Source organism: Lepisma saccharinum, chromosome 10 (assembly GCF_977018435.1).
Source record: "Lepisma saccharinum chromosome 10, izLepSacc3.1, whole genome shotgun sequence".
Classification (NCBI taxonomy): domain Eukaryota; kingdom Metazoa; phylum Arthropoda; class Insecta; order Zygentoma; family Lepismatidae; genus Lepisma; species Lepisma saccharinum.
The window spans coordinates 59,607,763-59,632,187 of record NC_139238.1 but is presented as its reverse complement, the minus strand read 5'-3'; the positions used below and the strand labels follow the sequence as shown (position 1 = coordinate 59,632,187).

The following is a 24,425-nucleotide window of genomic DNA, read 5'->3' as shown; positions in this document are numbered from 1 at the left end:
TGGAGATACAACGTGATTCTCCTAAGTGTAATGTGTTTTGTGCCATATCTGAACAGAGAGTTTATGGTCCTTTTTTCTTTGAAGGCGAAACTGTGTCCGGCGACAGTTACTTGGATGTGTTACAAAACTGGTTGATGCCTCAACTTACTGAGGTAGGTGACTACCTTTTCCAACAAGATGGGGCACCACCGCACTGGCATCGTAACGTCCGTAACTTTCTCAATGAGGTCCTGCCAAACAGATGGATAGGTCGTGCAGGACGCCATGATCAGATGTTTCTTCCCTGGCCTCCTAGGTCACCGGACCTTAGTGTTTGCGATTTTTTCTTGTGGGGGTATATCAAAGACATAGTGTTCGTACCTCCCCTACCTGCATCCATTGAAATTCTGCAGGACAGAATCACAGAAGCTGTAAACACAATCACGCCCGATATGCTTTCCAGAGTCTGGAATGAGCTCGATTATCGCCTAGATGTTTGCCGTGTGACAGGTGGGGCACACATTGAGTGTCTGTAATGAAATTCAATCACATGAAACTTTATGAGTTTTTACACGTTTACCCAAAAAATGAACACAATATTCCTCAAAGTTTTCATTTTATAACCAAATAAAATCGAGGAGTGTTTTTGTGGACACGCTGTACATTAAATAAGCATAATATTTGGATTGTAAGTAGAGAATATAACAGATGTACAATGCATTGTGCGAAAACTGTCAACTTTGCATTATAAGCAGAAAATTAAACCAGTTTGCCCTAGAAATACATTTTAAGAATAGCCCAAAATAGCATGCGTAATAAAAAATTAAGAAAACTTTCTGATGCATAAAAGTACTGACTAGTGCTGAATGAATCAATTACTGTCTATTATTCTTTGATTCAAGTTATTTAACTGTAAACATTATCTTTTGTGTGTAAAATATAATTGTTAGTTGAACTGATAAGTACAAATATTAACTTTATACGCCTTCATACACTCTAAATAACATAACTTTGATATATAAATTAGTAACAATTTGTTAAAGTTAAGTTAAACTGAAGAATCGTTTTCTTAAATAAATATAAAGTAGTAAAAATACTAAACAAATAATACCTTCTTTTCATATTTAAAGGATGCCAAACAGTGTAAACCAGTTGTTAGTGGGTAAATAACATAAAATTTGAAGGCAGTAACAATATTTTTTAAAAATACTGTTTTTTACCTAACTTTGTGAATTAAATACTAGTACATTTTGTCAAATTATAAATAAAATATACCTATTTCTTTGGTATTTGTACTAAAGTGAAGAAAATGTTACTAAAACTTGGCTAGTACAGTAAATCTGAGAGTTTTAGCTTTATTTGTCCGTAACTGGATATAATTGTAACTTGTTAATCTCGCCAAACACAATCTTTACCTCAATTTTGGAAGCTAGCTGAACTTTAGCGTTTCGAATTACATATAGTGAAGGCCTCTATAATGGAAAAATACACCCAGTCTGTAACAATTTGGAAATGTTGTCTCCTTCTCTGTCGAACGAGACCAAGAGTGTTCTCAAGTGTTTCAATATATTTCTTAACATAACTTACTTTTCAAGAAAAGAATACCTTCCCAGATAGCTTAGTTGGTATAGCGTTAGGCTTTTAACCTATCTGTCCAGGGTTTGAGTCACTGTCTGGGCGATTACAATTTTTAAATTTTGTCATCGGCTCTTTTGCAGAATGGATATAAAATATGTGTACGGTCTAACAGATTATTATTTATCTAAAATTTTGCAAATAAGCTTTTAAGTTTCTCAAATATCAGCATCTTTAGCTAACAGTACAGCATAACCAGTATAATTATAATAGAAAAGTTCTGGTGGTAGAACCTACACCTACTGTAATATCTCTGTGGTATTAACTTACATGCAGCCCATAGCTTTTGGGACTGTTTCTCCTCCGTTACATTTCCTCGCCATTTACCCTTAGCGTCGCGATTAGCCTCAGAAGCAAAATAAGCGAAATCTTATATTTGTTCTTTTTATATCTCTGAAACCACCTATACTATAGAACTACATTTAATAAATTTTGCAGTCTTCCTGTTTGATCTGTTAAATAATCCAGTCAATAAAAATATACTTACATAGAAAAATCTGTTTTTCAGATACTTTAATCGGGTAATCTGCTTTTGCGTACTTCCTCAGAAATATACACAATCATAGATCTTTATAAATTTAGCACCTGATATAGAATAAGTCGAAGTCTAGTTAGAGTTGGCCTGTAAGTGCTTCTGGGTACAAGTAGTTACTTGAAAAAGCAAATATTGGGTGTATAAAAAATAGCATTCTTGTGAAAAAGTAAAAATCAACCTCATTTCCTCGTAATATTAGCTGTAAGTGCTTCTTGCAGATTGACAAAGCTCTGGCGTCTGGTCCTACGTCACCTACAATCCTTTGTAAGGTTCGTGTTGTCATATAAAATGTCGATATACATACTAAATCCCTAGTTACAGCCTAAGCTTTAAGTTTCAATCAGAGGATTTCAGTGTTCAGATAGTGATTGTAGCCTCGTATAATAAACCAAATGGAAATAACCCAAGTGTTGATGCACCTAAAAAACCAATAATACTTAAAAAATACCTTGAAAAAGGCTAAAAGGCTAAAATATTCTTCTAGCATAGAAAAAAAGTTTAGCAAGTGGACCTATGGTTCATATAGTCAGTCGTCTGTGAACCTCGTCTTGTCCGGTGAATTGTCAATATATTAATAAATGGTTATATTAAAAAAAAAAAAAAAAGGAACAATGTTGGTAAGCGTCCAGTTATGGACCCATCGATAAAGGAATTTCAGTCTTTATAGACACACCATCATTTTCGTTACACTAAAAATTTGGCCTCGTATAAAGGTAAATAGTCGAAATGATAAACATTTCGTGTACTTTATCCAGTAAGCCTTAGCTAGAAATACAATAACAGCGTTACAGGCATTAAAATTAAGCAAGCTTAGATATTCTAGTGGCACATAAGAACAGTTGGGCTGAAAAGTTCATAGGCTGACTCATAGATGGCATTACTAGAATTAAATCCATGTGATTTTTACTTAGTACTAACCTTCAAAAGATACGTGTATAAATTTCACAGCTGCCGGATAATTAGTTCGTGAGATATGGCATTGTGAGTGAAGCAGCTTTTGTCATTGTGAAAAAATGGATAAAAAAGAATTTCGTGTGTTAATAAAGCATTGCTTTTTGGCGAAAAAAATATACTGTTGAAGCCAAGGCTTGGCTTGATAAACATTATTCGGACTCTGAACCAGGAAAATCAACCGTTGAGAAGTGGTTTGCTAAATTTAAACGAGGCGAAATGAGCATCGAAGTCGATGCATGCAGTGGACGCCCCAAAGAGGCTGTTACCGACGTAAACATAAAAAAAGTCCACAAAATAATTCATCGATTACCTCAAAAAGTGCCAGACCATCATCAACAGCGATTATTACATAGCGTTGTTGGAGCGTTTAAAGGATGAAATCACGAAAAAACGGCCCCATTTGAAGAAGAAAAAAGTGCTGTTTCATCAAGACAATGCACCGTGTCACAAATCAATGAAAACGATGGCAAAATTATATGAATTAGACTACGAATTGCTTCCCCATCCACCATATTCTCCAGATCTGGCCCCCAGTGACTTTTTCCTGTTTGCAGACCTTAAAAGAATGCTCGCTTGAAAGAAATTTAGCACTGATGAAGAGGTAATCGCCGAAACAGAGGCCTATTTTGAGGCTAAAGAGAAATCGTACTATAAAAATGGCATCGAAAAATTGTATGACCGCTATAATCGTTGTATCGCCCTCAAAGGCAACTATATTGAATAATAAAATCGAATTTTGTCAAAAAAATATTATTTACTATGTTAGCCTACGAACTTTTCAGCCCAAATGTTAAATATAAAATATCCTTTAAAATACTCTGACAAATAGTTGTGGGTTATCTGAGATCAAAATTTTCAAGCCCTCTCCCCTGCATAAATAGGCTCTAGAATTCACTAAGCCTCAAAATAATATTGGGTACATAAGATAAAAAAGCAGATGAAGAGTGATGCTGATCACATCATCTCCAAACAGCAAAAACAAAAGTATATGGATGGAGCCCTACCTGATATATTTAGGAAACTTTTACCTAGTATAAAAGTAACAAAATACTCAGCAAACTAAAATAAACTAACTTTCCTACGTAGCAGGCGTAACCTGACCTAAATAAATACATATAGAAATACAGAACCAAAAATAACATAGTGGGAATCAGTAAACCATAATAATAATAATAATAATAATAGTATATTCTGTGGCTTACATTTTAGCTAAAAGTACTTTTTCTTTAGTGTTTTTGAAAAGATTTAAATAAATACTAAACTCTAAGTTAAAAATTTGTAAATGTGTATATGATACAAAACAAAATAAATAAAAATTAATACATACCCTGGAAAAAATCAGTAAAAAAGATGAAAACATCTCTTTGTGCATCCAAAATATAACAAACAAAATGTTGTCTGAATAGATGAAATTGTGTTTTTTGAGTAATATTAAGACTAAACTTGTAAAATAAAAGGGTAAAACTCGACGAAACACACTTCATGTGTACAAAATTTAATTCAAAACACATCTAAATTGTGTTATTTGAGTAAACTAGAGAATAATCCTGTAAACTTGGGAAAAAAATCTCTCTCTCTCTCTCTCTCTCTCTCTCAGTCTGTGTGTGTGTGTGTGTGTGTGTGAGTGTGTGTGGATGTGTGTGTGTGAGTGCGTGTGTGTCCAAAATGTAATAAAAACACGTTCAAATCGTGTTATTTGAGTAAATATTAGGCTAAACTTTTGAAATAAACAAATAAAAGTTGAGAACACACACTTTGTGTGTCGAAAATATAACTAAAAGTCTTTCCTGAATAGTATAAATAGTGTTATTTTGGTAAAAATAGGTATAAATTTGTGAAATAAACAGATAAAAGTTGAGAACACACACTTTGTGTGTCGAAAATATAACTAAAAGTCTTTCCTAAACAGATAAAATTGTGTTATTTGAGTAAAAAAATAGGCATAAACTTGTAAATAATAAATTAAAAGTTTAAAAAAATCTCTTTGTAAATACAAAATATCCTGAATAGATGAAATTGTGTTATTTGAGTAAATATTAGGCTAAACTTGTGAAATAAACAAATAGAAGTTGAGAACACACACTTTGTGTATCGAAAATGTAACTAAAAATCTTTCCTGAACAGATTGAATTGTGTTATTTTGATAAAAATAAGGATAAGCTGGGAAAATGTTTGACATAAAGTCAAAGTTTGGTAAAAAAAATAAACTCAATATTATGTTAAATAGCACAGAGTAACATAAATTTACTACCTAAATCAATAATCAAAGGGTCCTAGGTTCGATACCCCGTGATAAAAGCGAATAGTGAAAACTGTAGGTCCAGTCCCTGATAGCTCTCCCTTCTTCCTAGTATATATAAAAAAAACACTTACGCTTTGTTCTCCTTGTTCAAAGTAAAATTCTCGCTCCAATCTAATTGGGTATCCAAAAATCCTTTTTTCTTGTGTTCTGGGCAAACTTGGCTTACTTAGACAGAAACCTGTTCTGACATGCAAGCGTTCTAGCCTACAACGACGCGCTAAAGCGTCCTGTGCCTTGGGGCAACCCTGAGCTGAATATTAATTGGCGGCGGAAACCGGTTCTACAAGCGACGCATAGCTTCAGAGATTTTACCTACATCGCGCATTCTCAGACATCCTTTGTTGTCTGGTTCAATCCCTCCCCTGCCCTACAGTATTGCATACCTTTCCCCTGTTATTGCGTACTGGTTAACCTTAGAAAAACCGGTTCTGATTGATCAATCGGGTTCTTTCTTTGTTCTGACGTTGTGACGTCATTTGACCTTGACCGCACTTTCCCCAAATTCCTTTCTCCTCTACTTGCGCGGAGTTCACCGTCTTCTGTCTGGCGTGTCGTACCATCGTCTTTAATACAATAACAACATACATTATTACATACGTAGTATACACTATAAGCCTAACCGTTTATTACCGTTACATATCGCGGGTTCGAGTACCGGGACCGTCCTAAATCGTAATTGGACCTGTACCTACAGCCATTACCACCGTTCATAGCGGTTCATAAACCATAAACTCTTATTTTCAATACTATAAACATTAATATTATCGATTTATACATTACATACTTTGCAGTAATGAATATAAAACCATATGCATAGCGTTTAGTACCTCTAATTACCTTCTATATACATTTTTTTCATAAAATAAATAATTATATATTCATAAAAGTTATAAACATGCAAATACATAAATATAAAGTACTCTAAGTACATGCAAATTAGTTCTAAGTACATGCAAATTAATTAAAACCCGTGAAAATTAGTTATTAGTACTTCCAAATTAATTGCGAATATTAAATAGCGATTGACTTTATCGTAGATCACAACTACTCATGTATTAATAATATTACAACAAAAGGAACTAAAATGATAGATGTCATCATGTGAAATTTGAAGCGGGCAATTGCAAATAAACTTGGATACTCTAAATTTAGTGGGCAACGGAGCCTAACTCCCTTGCCTTTAGTGATTCTACAAAAATTAATCCACCATCTAGAGAAGACAAATATTTGGAAACAGAGTTACCAAATTTAGTTCTTCTCACAGGTTTCAAATTTTCAAGTTTACAATCTAATTGTCATAAAGTAACTGTTGACAACGTTACTTCTGTGACAAATAAGAAACTCTGTTACTTACATTTAGTTACAGTTAGAATTAATTTAAATAGAAGTATCTGTTACTTCCAAACACTGAATTGAAGTTCTTCCAAATATTCTTATAATACTTGTGTAATGAATTTTGTGGAAGTGCATGGAAGTTACATTACACTTGAACTGAAATATTTTGGATTCTTGTGCTGGGTGTGGAAATAGAGATGTCTACAGTGGAAAATTAATATTGTTGTGTTTTATAATGATTGTTCCTGCCCAGGAAAGGGACAACTGAAAGTGTAGTGTTGCTGCAGCCATGAACTTTCGGGTTTATGAATGCTAGAGAGTTAGTAGTTAGGTACTTACTGCACATTTCCGTAACTTCGTCGCTCTTGTCCTTGCAGTCAGGGAGAACATTGCAGACCCATCTTTCCGGAATGCACTGGCCACTGTTGCATCTAAACTGTGATTCGCTGCAGTTGCGACTTTCTGCATGATTGTATAAAAAAAGGTAAATATGCGATAACGCCCGGACACCTTTAACTCGTTTATTTCCTTAATTTTACCACTGGTACTTACCTTTTCTGCATTGCGGAACATTCTTTAAGGTGAAGTTATGTCTTTTTCCATAAAATAGTGTTACCTTTTCATATTACGAGTGATTATTTGTCTTCCTTGTTCCGCTTGGGTAACAGACAATATGGCATGCACTCGTCATGGATCATCGCGCCGTGCTTGTGTTTTGGAGTGGGTATGCAGTGTTTCAACCTTCTTAACCGAAAAATACCTACTTTCGTGTTCATTATGTCATCACAAACCACTGACGGATAGCCCAAAAAAAAAAAAACATTCACAAAGCCCCACAAACCATTGCCGGATAACCCCAAAAACCATTGACGCTAGCCCCAAAAACCATTGACGCTAGCCCCAAAAACCATTCACGTTAGCCCCAAAAACCATTCACGATAGCCCCAAAAACCATTCACGATAGCCCCAAAAACCATTTCTGGCAAGGTTAGGTTAGGTTGGGTTAGGTTAGGTAAGCATAGTTAAAAAAATAATTCTCGTAAAAAATGAACGTTTGGAAACACTGACGAGACCGTGTGACTTTCGACGCTCTCGCCATCTGCACGCACACAATGGAAACAACGGCATAATATGGCAGGCAATGCAAGTTTCTTACGTAAAAAGTGATTAATTCTTGTTCCGCAGCTTTCAAATACGAAGTTTTTAGTTTCCCGTAAACGAAAATACCTCCAAGAACGTCCAGAATGCTAAAGAAACTCATTTCAGTAAGTACTTTCTCCTGTAAATTTGAAGAAATCTATCCGGGCGATATCGCATATTAACAAAAAAAAAAAAAAAAATGCATGAATCTATATAAGTATTGTATATACCGTATCAATCCCTAAGATTATATGTTTATTTTATTTAAGTCTCTCTGAACGCTTCACGTTAACCAGGGCGTTCACTTGTTTTTATCAGATGTCTCAAGCCTCTGAGGCATGTTTATTATGCACAGTGTTGCGTTATGCAAACCTCCTGAGCATTCAGGAAAACAGGTAGTTCCTTCTGGTTATGGAGTCAGCTGTTTGCATAGCGGCAATTAATAACACGATTCGGCATAGAGGAAGATCTCGATGGCCTGGTAATATAGAGGTGAGACAAGCTGAGAGGGGACTGACTTTTGAGATTGAGTTGAGAGAGACGAGGTGGTCAGCAAGGCAGTAGGTCAGAAGTGGAAGGACGCTTTGGTCAGCATAGTGGAGAAGCTTACAGAGGACTTCGCTTATTTTAGTCAGCTCATTACTTCAGATAGACAGGTAATTATCCTAACACCCAGCCATGATTCAGGTTCATCGGTTCACAAAACCCAACGAGTGACCATTGTCTTTTCTGTAGTTAAGTTATTTAGTGTGATTTTGTACCTTTCGCATTGCCAAGCGTTAACTCGTCATGCCAATGACGAGTGCACTCATCAGAGGATGAATGATGAGTAGTTTACATTACCCATTGATTAATTGGTTAACAGTTTAGGTATTCATAAGATCCCACGAACTTTAAGGTTCGTTACGTGGTGGATTTGCTGGGGCTTCTCATGCATTTTTTCGGAAATGCGATGGGAAAATAGCTCGTTACGTAGTTGAATTGCAGTTAATTGTTAACCAGTTTAAAATTTAAACCCCACCCCAAATTTCGTTACGTGGTGGAGATTAGCGGGTCTTTTAATTTTTTCAGAAATGAAAAGAAATTGTTAACCTATTTAGAATTCAACCCCACCTCAAATTTCTTTACGTGGTGAAGATTTGGACTTCCCATCCATTTCCTCGGAAATGCGATGAGAAAATAGAATGTTATTAAGTTGAGGTTTCAACAATTAGTTTTAAATTCAAACCCACCCCAAAATTTTGCTCACTTGTTTAGTTTTTTTTGGTATGTCCTTGCCAAAATTGATTATGAAAATACATAGGGATTAAAGGTTTTTAACATTAATGGGGGGAGAAGAATTTATATATGCCATGATAGATGTCGAGCTTTCAACTTGCTGATGAACTCGATGAAACATTAAACCAGTTATTAGATATAGCACGAGGAACTACAAGTTTTAATTTAGATGTCAGCGGTCCAACTGCAAGTTCCACCCCCAAATTTAAACGTAGCCCAATATTAACTAAACGCCTTCAGCGACAATTATTAGAACAGGAAAAAGAAAAGCAATTAGAGTACCAAGGTCAGGATATTAGAGATTTAGGCCCAACACAATTTGCAACTATGGCTCAGTCTCAGTTTGTTCCCCCAACTATTTTAGAGGGTATCCCATTTCAGGGGATAGCCGGGGAAGACGTTTCAAAATTTTTAGACAAAGTAGATAGCCTTGCCATCTTAAATGGTTGGAACAGCGCCAGCAAGCAGGATTTATTCCCAGCTCTCCTGGCCGGACCAGCGTTACGTTGGTACCAGACTTGGAAAGATGTTCCAGAAAATCAAGACAGGTCTTATGAGGATATATACGGCAAAAATTTAAAGATGAATTTACAGGGTCCTTGGATCAACTCCAGATCGAGGAACAAATTCGATACAGGTTGCAAAAGGAAACTGCGGCAGTTACAAATTATGTAAGGGACAAGCAGCTACTTTTACTTAAGGCAGACCCCAAAATGAGCGTTCAACAGCAGATTAAACAGATTATATTAGGACTGCAGGTGGATTACATGAAGGATATCCATCATAAAGAGTATGAATCAGTGAATGGGTTGCTTAAAGATTTAAAATTCTTCGAAAGCTTCAGTTTTAAATGAGGCAGCGCAAGCTGAAAGAGCTGAGGTGCGAAGATCAAAGGGACAGTTTATTCCTTCCTTTGCACAGTGCACCAACACTTTCGCAACAGCAGCAGATTTTATTACAGAATAACAATCTGGCTACTGCTGAGTCTGCACAATCGCGACCTACTTCTGGGATCGAAGCAAGATTCAATGCCTTGCAAAAGGAGGTTGAGCAATTGAGATTAGCTAATAATCCTCCAAGTAACAATGCTCAAGTCCAAGCTCAGGAAACTGGTTTGGAAGCAAGATTAGCGAGTCTTACTTTTAGACTGGATAGCATTGAGGATCAGAAACAGCACCCTGGCACCGATTCATCTAGTCAGAAACAAGTTAGAGATCCATGTTATAGAGAACATTATCAGACTGGAAATAATTATAGAGGTTCCTACAGGGGTAACAATAATAGACGACCACAGTACAATAGGGGGTATAGGAATGGACGCCCAAATCATAACAGCAATTCAGATCGCAATAGGCGATATGGCAATACCCAACAATGGCGAGGACGTGGAAACTTCCGCGGAAAGAACTCGCGGGGTTCCTCGTCTTCAGCAGGGCGAGGCCAGGAAGACAGGGAAGAGCAACGGGGGAGACCACGCTGCTCTATTTGTAACTACCCTAATCATTCGGCAGCCACTTGTTTTCAGAACGAGGAGGCTTTAAACGAGCAGTGACTGCCCATAGAAGAGACGTATGGGAAACAAATTTCAGTCTCTACTTTCCCCTATGAGGAATTAATTTACATTAACGCAGTGTTACGGGGACAACGTCAGAGGTTTCTTCTGGATTCCGGAAGCCAAGTATCAGTTACTAGTGATCGAGGTATTCCTTCAACCGCCAAACGTTTTAAAATTCATACGGCCATAAGGGGAGTAGCAAAAGAACAAATTGAAATTAAAGAGATTGTCCTGCTAACATTTGCAATAAACGGCCGCAATTTTACCCATCCTTTTCGGATGATTCCAAATTTTGAACATGGGACAATCTTGGAAAATGATTTTTTAAGAGCTCATAAAGCAAATTTGGATTTTGATCAAAATCGACTCACATTGAGGAGATTTGGTACTCCTCCGCGGAACCAGTTAAGGACGGAACACAGAAAACCTTTGACGTATCCATAAAAGTTGCTAGTCTGATCAGGGATTTATATGTGCCAGAATTTGTAACTTCCAGACAAATTAGAATTAAACCTAGATCTCATTTGTGTATTACTGTCAAATTGACAAATTCTAGTAATCAGAATTTAACTTATTTAGAACCAGATTTACAGTTTCAAATGGACACAGGCTTAATGGTGCCTCGAGCCATTGTAAATCCGGAGTCACTTTTAATTTGGATTACTAACCCAAATTCTTACAAAATTAAAATTAGGAAAGGGGCACGCTTAGGTACCGCAGAGGCATGGCAAAATCCAGTACTAGCTTCGCGTCATATTGCAGATGACGAAGGACCTAACGTTATGGTCACCAAGGAGACTGGCACCGTGATAAAACCAGTGCACGACATTACTAAATTTGATATTAATCCAGCATTAGAACCCGATCAGAAGTTGCAACTTAGACAATTATTAGAGAGGTATGTAGATGTGTTTTCTTGGTCTGAGCAGGACATTGGTTGTGCCACCAATTACACGCATCGTATAAAGTAAAGAACGATTCTGAATTTCACGTCCCAGCCTACACTATACCTGTACACTTGCGTGAGGAAATTACTCAGCAAATTCACAACTTGCTAGAAGCAGGGGTCATCAGTCCTACAACATCACCCTACAATTCCCCAGTTTTTCTTGTTAAGATGAAATCAGGAACTTATCGCATGGTGCAGGATTTTCGATTACTTAATGCTAGGTCTGTTTTCAATGCAGTTTCGATAGGAAACATCTCAGAGATATTGCACAATATGGCCGGTAAGAGCTACTACTGTAGTGCCGACCTGAAACAAGGATTCTTTCAGATACCATTAGCGGAAGCATCGAAAAATACACTGCCTTTACTATACCAGCCAGGGGACAATTTGCAATGAATTTTACACCTATGGGACATGTGACATCTCCCGTGGCAATGACCCGATGTGTTCAGCTCGCTACAGCGGGTATGAATGATAATAACTTTGCCTTTTATATTGATGACATGTTTGTGTTTTCTAATACATTTAAGGATATGTTGGTGAATTTAGAGAAAATGTTTCAATGTTTACGCTCTGCCGGATTGAAATTGGCTGTACCTAAATGTTCATTTGGGTACTACGAGACAATTGCCTTAGGCCACAATGTGGGCAGATATGGGTACCGTATCAGCGATAGAATACTGTCATCCATTAAGAATTATAAGATTCCTACCACCACAAAAAAGGTTAAAATGTTTTTAGGTCTTTGCAGCTACGTAAGGAAGTACGTCAAAAAATTTTCTGACATGGCATCACCATTACAAGGTTTAATTCGTAAAAGCAAGAAATTTACATGGGGTCCTGAACAACAATCAGCATTTGAGAAATTAAAGGAAGCACTAATTACTGCACCTGTTTTATTACCTTACGATCCAGCGAAGATCACCAAGGTTTTCACCGATGCTTCATCTCATGCAGTCAGTGGCGTATTGATGCAGCCCAATGCAGAAGGAGAGTACTTGCCATGTGCGTACTGCAGTAGAACGTTGACAGACACTGAAAAAAGATTGAGCGTCATTGAACAAGAACTAACAGCAATTCTATATGCTCTCAAATCATTTAGATTTTTTCTTGTGGGACGCCATTTTGATTTACACACGGACAATAAAGAAATTACGTATATTAGGACATCCCGTAATTTAAGCTCAAAGCTTCTTCGATGGAGTAACCTTTTGGAGGATTTTTCATTCACTCCTATCCATGTCAAAACTACGGAGAACATCGCTGATCCCCTCAGCAGAGAATATGGAGAACATGTACAGGATGGCAACACTGAAGAGGACACTTACATTATTTGATGCAACCACAGATTTCGCGGAACATTAGAGACAGGAATATTTTTTGGCCCAATTATTAAAGTTTTGGAGGACCCAGACAGGGACGATGGAACACTACCTTTATCCATCCAAAGGCAGGTTTATCATCATGTGTTGGAAGATGGATTATTATATAGACAAGAGAAATTAGGAGCCACTACCAGGAAATTGTTATGCATTCCAATGACGTTACGTGATTCTGTGATTGAGACACTCCACGCTTCACCCATCGGAGGTTCTCATCTTGGATTTACCAAATGTTACAATGTTGCATTATCACGAATTTATTTTCCAAATATGAAATTATTTATTCAAAGGAAAATTAGGGAATGTATTAAATGACAACAGAATAAACGCCGTCCAGGTCTACCATCAGGAGAACTGTGTACTTTTCCTGCACAGAAGCCATTCCAGCGGATTTGCCTAGACTTTTCAGGTCCATATCCTCCTTCATCCAATCTTCGTTACCGATATATAATTGCCGCAACAGATTTTGGGACACGGTATTTAATAGCCAAACCAGTTGCGGATTGTACGACCAGTACAGCAGCCGAGTTTGTGTATGAGGAAATGGTGTTACGCTATGGAACCCCACATGATATTTACACCGACCGTGGGTCAGCATTTAAATCTAAGCTCTTTCAGGAACTTGGCAATAAATTGGGAATAACCATCAAGTTTTCGCCAGTAGGTTTACACAATTCGATAGGGCTTTCCGAACGTAACCACGGCGTACTACAGAGTATCATGAAGTGTTACGTTAATTCAAAACACACTGATTGGGTCCAATATTTACAACCAAGTGTATTCAGTTATAACACTACAAGGAATCAGAATTTGCGGTATAGCCCATTCTTTTTAGTACATGGATTCCAACCTACTTTGCCCTGGGAGCTTGCATTACACACACCAAGCTGTGAAAATGTGGAGAATGATGTACGGTTCCGAGTATTGGAAAAAGCAAGAACCAATGCTACGGATAACTTGGCGAAGCGACATGTTGAAGTATAGAGATATTATGATCGGAAGAGGAAACAGATACAATTTCAACCAGGTGATAAAGTATTAATTTTTGACAGCACCCAGAAAATTGGAACCGCACGGTGCTTTTCAGGTATTTATAAAGGCCCAGCCACAGTTATCCGAGAAGAGAATCCTAACACATGCCTGGTGGAATTCCAGAACAAGCGCGGAAAGACATTAGTGGACTCTATTGCCGTCCAGAGACTCAAAAAATACTATGCGCCAGATGATGGTGAAGGCGAAGAGAACTTGGCAGGTCAAGATGAAGATGAAGATCATCAAGAGGACAACGCGGACTCACGCATGGATAATGGTCACTAAAAATGAAAATTCATATAAGTAACAGGTTTAACATTTTTAATTTCACTTGCGTGACATAATAACAATTTAGAATAAAATAGCACTAATAATATTAAAGGTTAAAAGCAGACTTATTATTTAATAATGTGCCTTAGGCACAAAAGTTTTTTGCAGTATGTAACAATACTAGCTCAGCGAATACATGACTAGAAATTTATAGTTACTCTTCAGAGGAAGGTATATAATTATATTAGCAAAGTTTATTTTAAGCGCCAGTTATGAGAATATTTATATTATATGAATATGTAGACGTCGACGTCAAGATTACTTTTTTGCGCTTCAATAACAAGTATTTTCCTTCGGATATTGGATTGAAACCGATAATCAGGGAAATCCATTCTGCCATCGCGGAATCCATCGCGGAATAATAATGATTAAAACACAACGGTTTTAGTTTCTAAATTTGCGACAATAATATGCTAAGCATATTTTAGAATGAGTTGAGAGAATTAAAGATTCTTCAAGTTTTAGGGATGTAAGTATTTTAATGCATTTAAAGATCGCATAAATAATAATTATTATTTTATTTCAGGTAGTCAGGAGTAAATCAGTCTCAATTTTTTCATTAGCTTGTACCTCAGTACGGTTCGATTGATTTTAAGTATTTAAAAATAAGGATAACACCTGAAATTAAATAACATAAGTTTGCAGTAAAATTTAGAATAAGATAAGTTAAACAGTGCTAATAAATTTAAAGAATAAATAAATTATATTAAATAAATAAATTACGCAGATAAATTGAGCCTAGAGTCAGGAATAATTAAAGTTGAGTTAAAATACCTACTAATTTAGACTAGGCAGGCTTAAGTACATATTAGTTTTGAAGAACTGTTTGTTTTGATTGCCTAAGCAAGATGAAAATCAATGCGATTTTAGTTATTTTAAACGGATTTCTTCCATACGAAAAAGCTTCTAATTTTATTTATCTGTTGAACAAGTCCTTTGACTATCCATATAACATAATTACAAGTTTATTATTAAAAACATTTATTATTAGTATTTTTATAATTTTTATAATTTGTTACTCTCAATGTCAACGCAAGAAATCTATTACTTATGACCATGAGTGTACCAATGAATTACCGTTAAGTAAACTTAATGATTCACCGTGCATTGACCAGATTTACGACGATGTTGCATCAATGTTTGAAGTGGTACCATTGAAAACAATAAACCCGCCACTGCCGCCTCCACTGCCCCAATCCGTTATTATTCAACCTAGGGTACAACAAGAAGTTCAAGATTTATCCAGAAATATTTTAGTCACTAAAGATGACATTTTAGATATGCCGAAGAATATTGTATCTGTTAAAGATAGAGTTCAGGAGTTTGCCGTAAGCAAGGGTCCACATTTTGTTCAAAACAGTCGCAAAATTGAAAGTGAATTGACTATTTCACCCTGTGTCCAGCCAGTTGTAAAAGTTAAAGATTTATTTGTAAATCAGTCAACAGCAAAAGTCGAGAAAGTTCCAAATGTCACTTTAAAAGCAGAAAGTAAGCCAAATTCCCAGGTTTCCGAATTTGTTGTATCTTTCATAGATCATATTTTTTACGACTATACCTTTGCCTAGAATATTATTATTCATTGCGTTTTAAAATTTTAAGCTATAATTCATTTTCTAGGTTTGATTGTACTTTATGCAAGGTTTATTAGTCATTTATTTTGCTAGCACCTTCCCAAGTATTGTTATTGTATCATCACGGAAGTGGTCGAGTTTAATAAACACGCTGTCGCAAGCGCGACGATATTTTCTTTCTTTCCATCCCGCCTATGACATCATTTCAAAAGTCCTTGACTTCATTTCGAATTCTCGCAGCTCTTACTAAACCTTGTTCGTAGTAATTTAAAGTTTTGTAAACATTCACGCGTCATTCAGCGCGTCAGTGAATCATCGCCTTTCTTTTTCTTCCTCCGCCTGTTGGATTGTCACCTTTGCCCGTTGCTCAAAGCAACGATTCTTTTGTTCGCTATTCCGACGGCACCCGAACGTAACCGAAGATGTCGCCCGAACACGCCGGCAGCGAGCCTCCCGATTTCTCTAGCGGTAGAGAAATGTTCAGTTGCGTCCAGCGACCACAAAATGCAATTTTGCACAATTTAGAATATCTGATGTCAGCAAATTCCTTTCTCCGCGTTTACGCCTCCCAGAGCACGCTAGAAGCTCAGAAAGACTAAGCATAGACTTTGAATATTTTCTCGAACCAGTGGCGTTCGCTCATTAAAATTTTCAGGGTACCAGTTTAGTTGAGAATATAGCCATCAGATTTTGATTTTCACGATAGAATTTCATTTCAACAATGTTAGGGATATTTTATTTTACATAGATAAATTTTGCCATAAAACGTCGCATTTATGCACTTCAGATTAATCACGACCAATAATTTTACAAAGGAACAACAAGACGAGATTTTTTTTTGAGATTTTCTCGCAAAATTTTCCCGTTTTTTATAAAGATATTTATAGTCAGTAAATTTTTTTTGGGAAATTGACGCATTTTTTCATTAGAATCAGGATAAAGATAAACGAAATTTTGATAAAATCAGGGAAATTTTACAAAAGGGCAATTTTAGCACTTTATGCACATAGAGTAATCAAAATTGTCAGCAACACGCCCAGACTAAGCCTCGGCGATTAGCACAGGCATGTGCAGCAAAAGTCGCCACGGCACCGTTAGCCTTTCCAAATTTAAACAGTGTGGTTTACCACAAATGTTATAATTTGAGAATTATTATTATTATTTATATTTATTATTAGGAAATTTAGCTCACTTACACAATTTGCACCTTATTTGACAATGCAGCAATGAATTCATTACTTCTTACTGATTAACTTCGTGTTAATTTGAGTACAGTAGGTAATAATTAGTAACTTGTATTTATATTTTAATATATTGCATAACTATTCTCGATCTATTTTTTTTGGACAAACATCAGGGATTGACACACCATTCTTAAGTTCTGAGTGGATAAATTTCTTTTGTTTAAAGAAAATGTGGGATTGAGAAAGTTTTATTATTTATATTATGTATAAAATTTAAATTTCACTCTTTTAATTCCCTGATGCTTTATTTGTTACCGCCTGGAGTTTTAACCAACGCCAGAAGTAGCATTTACTGAAATTTTGTTTTACATTGCATATTTATGAACCACGGCAAATTGCACCGGCCTATTGTTTATTAGGAGGCCATTAGAGGCTTGCCAAAGCAACCTCTTAGGACACTAATAGCTTGCTTTGCGCAACTCAAATTATCTATATATTTTTTAAGGGTTCACAACATAATAATTTTTTTAAAAATTTAAACAGAATTTAGAACATGCTTGCAACACTTACTTTTGTTTATTAATTGTACATTTTGTATTTTTGAAGTGAGGTCTATTACTGACAATAAATTATTTCAGTTTATCAGAACACGTAATGGTATTTTAATATCAGGCTCAGGTCAATTTATTGTCATTCAGAATTTGAATAATAATTTGAATACCCATAGATCAATTCAGATTACCGAGGGGCAATTTATATTTTTTAACTATCAGGATTTTTCGCAGATTATTGTGGATCAACAAATTTTACATACAAGAATTTTAGCGTTTGAACAAGAAAAAATGAGGGAAATTGAATTACCACTTAATATTCTCAAGAATTTATCTGATTTCACTATTCCTCAATGGACTCCGCTTGAACTTGCCTTAAAGCAACTTAATCAATCTATTAGTAAGGGCATTTCATTTCAGGAATTAGTTTTAAATCCTTTGCCCATGTCTATATTAGTATTTATTATTTGGAATTTATTACTAACATCAGCACTAATGTATTATTTTTATAAGCACCACCAGCTTGCGAGAGAGGTTCATTCAGAGCAGCACAGTAATAATCAATAATTTAAGGCAACACATCAATCATGGACATTAATATTTTAATTACGGTTGTATATTTTATTTAAATTTTCCTTAGTTATTTTCAAAAAAGTTATGGCAATTATTTAATCAATTTATTTTATTTTGATGAGGCAATTTAATTTAATTTTAAGAAAAGGCAATGGAAATGAGTTTGGTTTTGTGTGCATAAACGTGAATTATATCTACCCATCCTTTGCAATTTCCTTTCATTTTTATAATTTTCCCTTCTTTTAACCTAACCTGCCTGTACGGAACAACGTGGACAAGCAATGCCTACACCAATCATGGGCATTTTGTATGATGGACCTCCAGAGAAGCTACCATGCAGGAAGACTCATCACCGTATTACAAGAAAGCATGCAGACATTTTCTTCTACAAGACGACTACATTTTCCCCGGAAAGCCTATATTCAACCAGGAATTTTCCAGTTTAGTGTCACAGACAATCAACGACACGTAGTGAAGGAACCAAATAAAATTTCCCTCCACACTGTTTCCAGTTGAGACAAATTTTCCACATCTCCCAAGTTTTACGTGTAATTTACCACACCCTTTACATTGCCCCAATTAAGTCAAGACGAAAACCAATACAAAGAAGAGGAGAAGTAGAGGGAACATATATTCTACAAGCAGCAGTTTCGGTCACAACAATAAGTACAGAATTATTGTTCAAATTGTGCTACAGTGTTTTCCCACACATACACATGCAAGCTTATATCATGTGTATTCATCTGAATATTTAACGTGCATTATGGAAAACAATACTTTTCCATAGCCCTTCTACAAATCTTCAGTTCCGTACCATGCATGCTAGCCAGTTTTTACATGCATTATAGTTTCCATTATATTACAAGGAGACGACAAGAGCCAGTTGTGTTAATTATCGAACGATATCAATTAGTGTGAAAAAAATTTTTTAACAAGAAATTTAACAATGGATAACCACCCATACATGCAAGCAATAAAAGGCATAATTACAGCATTTCCGAACATTTCACGAAGTATGCTTTAGTGCCATTGTTTTGTGTAAATGTTTCTACCACGCAGTTAATTTTGTTTCACCAACATGGACATTTTCTGATGTTTACAATCAGAGCAGACAGTTGGTGGATACGTGCAAGATTTTTGTGTGCAGTTACACACGAGTATGTACAAGGCTCTATAAAATACAGACAGTTTTCTGTGTAATTAATTGTGTGCATCAAGTATTTTCTAATCAAACATCGGAATACGCAAGATAGCCAGTGAAAGTTCATATAATTGAAGTAGTCATGAGTGAAGTGGCTACACATTTAGCAAAACTTAGTACATGTTGGTGTACCCAGGTTTTTACATGCAAAACAATGAGATGTGTATAGAGTGAGAATGATACAGCGAATATTTGTGTTTACCAGCTTATTTACGAATTCACACACATATGGGACAATGTACGTATTGTGTATTTACTTACAAACCTTTTTAGTCATCTGAAGGGTCTCCGTAGGGATCCCATATACAGAAACATTGTGAACTACGTTGCGAAGACGTTTCAGCCATTTGCCTTGCTTGGCGATGGAGCACAGACTAATGACCACGCGCTTGCGATTTGTAAAAAACGAGCAATTCTACATCAAAACAATTTACGCACGAACAATTGACTTCAATCGCAAGTTATATCACTTAATGACATAAATTTTGTAATTATTAATGTACAAGGGTCTATAAAATACAGACAGTTTTCTGTGTAATTAATTGTGTGCATCAAGTATTTTCTAATCAAACATCGGAATACGCAAGATAGCCAGTGAAAGTTCATATAATTGAAGTAGTCATGAGTGAAGTGGCTACACATTTAGCAAAACTTAGTACATGTTGGTGTACCCAGGTTTTTACATGCAAAACAATGAGATGTGTATAGAGTGAGAATGATACAGCGAATATTTGTGTTTACCAGCTTATTTACGAATTCACACACATATGGGACAATGTACGTATTGTGTATTTACTTACAAACCTTTTTAGTCATCTGAAGGGTCTCCGTAGGGATCCCATATACAGAAACATTGTGAACTACGTTGCGAAGACGTTTCAGCCATTTGCCTTGCTTGGCGATGGAGCACAGACTAATGACCACGCGCTTGCGATTTGTAAAAAACGAGCAATTCTACATCAAAACAATTTACGCACGAACAATTGACTTCAATCGCAAGTTATATCACTTAATGACATAAATTTTGTAATTATTAATCATATAATCATACATAATATTGTTTTTTATATCATATCGACGTGCGTACTTGTTTTATTGATTGTAATGTTTAGGGAATGGAATTTTTTTTAGGGAATCAAAAGAAAGCTATGTTTTGTTGTTGTTTTTTATTTTTATATTTTGTATGTGTGTTTTCCTAAGAAAATACATGGAATTGGCGAAACCTGGGTCATGTCAAGCTTTGAGATTTGACTTTTGAATTTTTAACAGGGAAAATTTTCTCCGCGCGGGCGAACGTATCAATCCCTAAGATTATATGTTAATTTTATTTAAGTCTCTCTGAACGCTTCACGTTGACCAGGGCGTTCACTTGTTTTTCTCAGTTGTCTCAAGCCTCTGAGGCATATTTATTATGCACAGTGTTGCGTTATGCAAACCTCCTGAGCATTCAGGAAAACAGGAAGTTCCTTCTGGTTATGGAGTCAGAGGTTTGCATAGCGGCAATTAATAACACGATTCGGCATAGAGTAAGATCTCGATGGCCTGGTTATATAGAGGTGAGACAAGCTGAGAGGGGACTGACTTTTGGGATTGAGTTGAGAGAGACGAGGTGGTCAGCAAGGCAGTAGGTCAGAAGTGGGAGTACGCTTTGGTCAGCATAGTGGAGAAGCTTACAGAGGACTTCGCTTATTTTAGTCAGCTCATTACTTCAGATAAACAGGTAATTATCCTAACACCCAGCCATGATTCAGGTTCAACGGTTCACAAAACCCAACGACTGACCATTGTCTTTTCTGTAGTTAAGTTATTTAGTGTGATTTTGTACCTTTCGCATTGCCAAGCGTTAACTCGTCATGCCAATGACGAGTGCACTCATCAGAGGATGAATGATGAGTAGTTTACATTACCCATTGATTAATTGGTTAACAGTTTAGGTATTCATAAGATCCCACGAACTTTAAGGTTCGTTACGATACAGGGTGATTTTAATTCGACCTATTCCTGGAAAGCGATAATACTAGAGCACATTTGCAACAAATTTGAACCTAGGCACCGGGGATCGGAAAGCAATGGGTTTCGAGTTATTGCAGTTCGTAGATTCTCGTGACATATTTCGACTTGCGACCAAAAACTACTAATTTTTAAAAAAACAACTCCACCCTGGGCACTTAATTGACACGTTGCCAACAGCTGATGAATGAGTGCCTACTGTGAAAAATATTCATGCTCAAAATTCCCATACCCACAGAAAGAAACAGTCATTAAAACACACGTCATGAAAAAATTTGGAAACTATAACTTATATCGAAGAGGATGACTCAAAAATATTAACACACACAGCTTAAAAATTACGGAAAAAACTTCCTCATTTCATAAGCTCTCCAAAAAGATACAAATGTTGTAAACTGTTACACGGGTTGTGGGAAAAAATCTGGGAGTTATTATCAATAACTCTGGCAGCATTCGAAAGTAAGACGGAAATATTTGCTAGGCAAGAGCTGCCTGGAAGAAAACCATGTTGTGCTGTATTGATATACGGTGACGTAAACTGAAGTAACCTGTTTTTGATAATTTTTCCACAAATAATTGATAGTGGCGATAGAAGTCAGATTGGTCTATAGGATTTTACACATTTTTTATCTCCAGTTTCGTGAATGCTCACAATGTTGGCCCGCTTGAAGTTTTTCGGAAACACACCCTCAGAGAAACATTTGTTGAGTAATTCAGACAGGGAAAGAGCCAAGGAGTCGGCAGTTTGACGCTGGAATATTGTGGGGATTTCATCTGGACGTAGGGACCGGTGGAGGGGCAATGAAGCGATATGGTATTTTACTTCCTTGGGGAACGTTTTGATTGAAGATAGTGTGTGAGGACAGATTGCATTTAAGTGGAGGGGATGGTCGAAAACTGAGAGAGTGAAGAAGTTCTCATGAAAAAAAGCATTGAAAAGTTTCGCTCTTTCTACTCCACTAGCAATATCAGTATTATGAACAATTTCTTTAGGTATAGGTGGGCTATGTTTTCTTGAATTTAGTATTGTGAAGAATCTCTTAGGGTTTGTAGTGCATTTGGTTGTTATGTTATTTATATGTTCACTATATTTTTTATTTAGTAAGTATTTTGAGTGTCGTCTGATGCCACAATAAGTACCATGAGTGTGAACATTAGGGTGCTGCTTCCATAGGTACCAAGCCTTTTTTTTAACACAAAGAGCACTTCTTTGTCGAACCAGACGGGGTATTTGGCACGAAGTCTTTTATCGTGGCATGCAGAATTTCGACAAAGTTCTCAACGGCTTCATTCACTTGCTCTTCCATCAACAAAAAACCAAGGGTAGGCGTTGAGCGCAGGCTGGATGACATTCCATGGAGCTTTTCGCCATAGGTGGTGGGGGGATTGGTTCCGCTTGGCGGATTCCTTGTCTTTGTTCATGGTAGGCAGGTGCGTTGTGACGTCGTGTGAGTCATGACCGGAGGTTAGCAGATTTTTTTTCCTGAAGTTACCTGCATATCAAGCAGGGTTGCTGTCGCCACGTGTTATATGCATGTTGAACTGGTTTAACAGAATTCCGTGAATGAACGTATCAATAAACCACTGATCATTTTGACAGTTTATAGTTCCCGTATTAGGGCTATCCCAAGTGATGGAGAGGTTTAAATCACCAATTAAAATAACATCACCACTTGTCATTGCTGCTAATACAGAATCCCTGCAGGCTTCGAGGTTGTTTATATATATATATATATATATATATATATATATATATATATATATATATATAGTTCTATCCAAATACAAATAATTTCACAGTCCTTGATTAGGTCTCCTCGTATTTTGCAATTCCATTTATCATTAACGCAGATCATCACTCCTCCGCCACGATTACTTGCACGGTCATTTCTAAATAGATTAAAATGTTGTAAAAATGGAAATTCAATTTCCATCACCGTGTCATTTAGCCAAGTCTCGGTGAAAACTAAGCAGTCATGTTGTAATAGCTCGCTTAAGTGAATGTCACAGTCGGAAAATTTGTTTTTTATACTTGCACATTCTGGTAATACACGGAAAAAACAGTATCGTTTCCTTGGGAGGGTCCCGGGTTGACATGGATATCGCCGCACAAGAGCACGAGGCACAAGAGGTGAAAGTAACCCACAGTGGATTTCAGGGAAACAATAACTTTAAAGAGATGTATTATAAAAGATTGACAATAATAGTACCAAAACGTCTTGATTGCCTTTCAAAATTAAATTAGGAACTCTATCAGAGCCAATTGCAGATCTACTTTTAAGTTTACAGATTACCTTTGAAATATCTTCATTGGAGATGAATAGTATATCAATATAGTTAACATAATTATTGATCATAACACTACTCAAATCTATTTGAGTTACTTTTTAAAAAGCTTCAAGAAAAACTTGTTTAAAAGTATTTGGAATATCATATTTATTATGGAGTAACTTATCCAAATAGAGTTTATTAATAATTTTCTTTCTACTCTTTTTCTTATTAAAATGTGACCAGATTTATTTTATTTGTTTGAACACTCTCTTATAAGGATAGAAAGAATTGTTTCTTTTGATTCATAAATTGATGTTTTACCTCTCTCCTAAAAGTATTATAAATAACATAACATTTAAATTCACCTGATCGTTTATATTTATCATAAAAGTATATTTTTTTTGTTTATCATTACTGTGAGTTGTTTTGGTTACCCAAGGTAATCTAACACTAACTGTTTCATCTTTTAAAGGTATATTCTTTTCAAATATAAATTGGACAGCTTTATTAAAATTCATTAGAGATTCATTTATATCATCTTCAATTAAAAACAAATTAGAAACCATAAGAAATCATTACATAGCAGTAATAATAATAATAATAATAATAATAATAATAATAATAATAGTGACAACACAATAATAGAAATAATAATAAT

General features: G+C 35.9%; 1 protein-coding gene across 1 annotated transcript in view; it reads right to left on the bottom strand.

Annotated features, from left to right (window-relative positions):
• Positions 1-24,425, bottom strand: part of LOC145994116 (uncharacterized) — a 145,048-nt gene that overhangs the window by 42,636 nt on the left and 77,987 nt on the right. Inside the window, exon 10 of the mRNA XM_083130205.1 lies at positions 7,080-7,202. Coding sequence (XP_082986331.1) covers positions 7,080-7,202 — 123 coding nt within the window. The remainder of the gene's footprint in view (positions 1-7,079; positions 7,203-24,425) is intronic.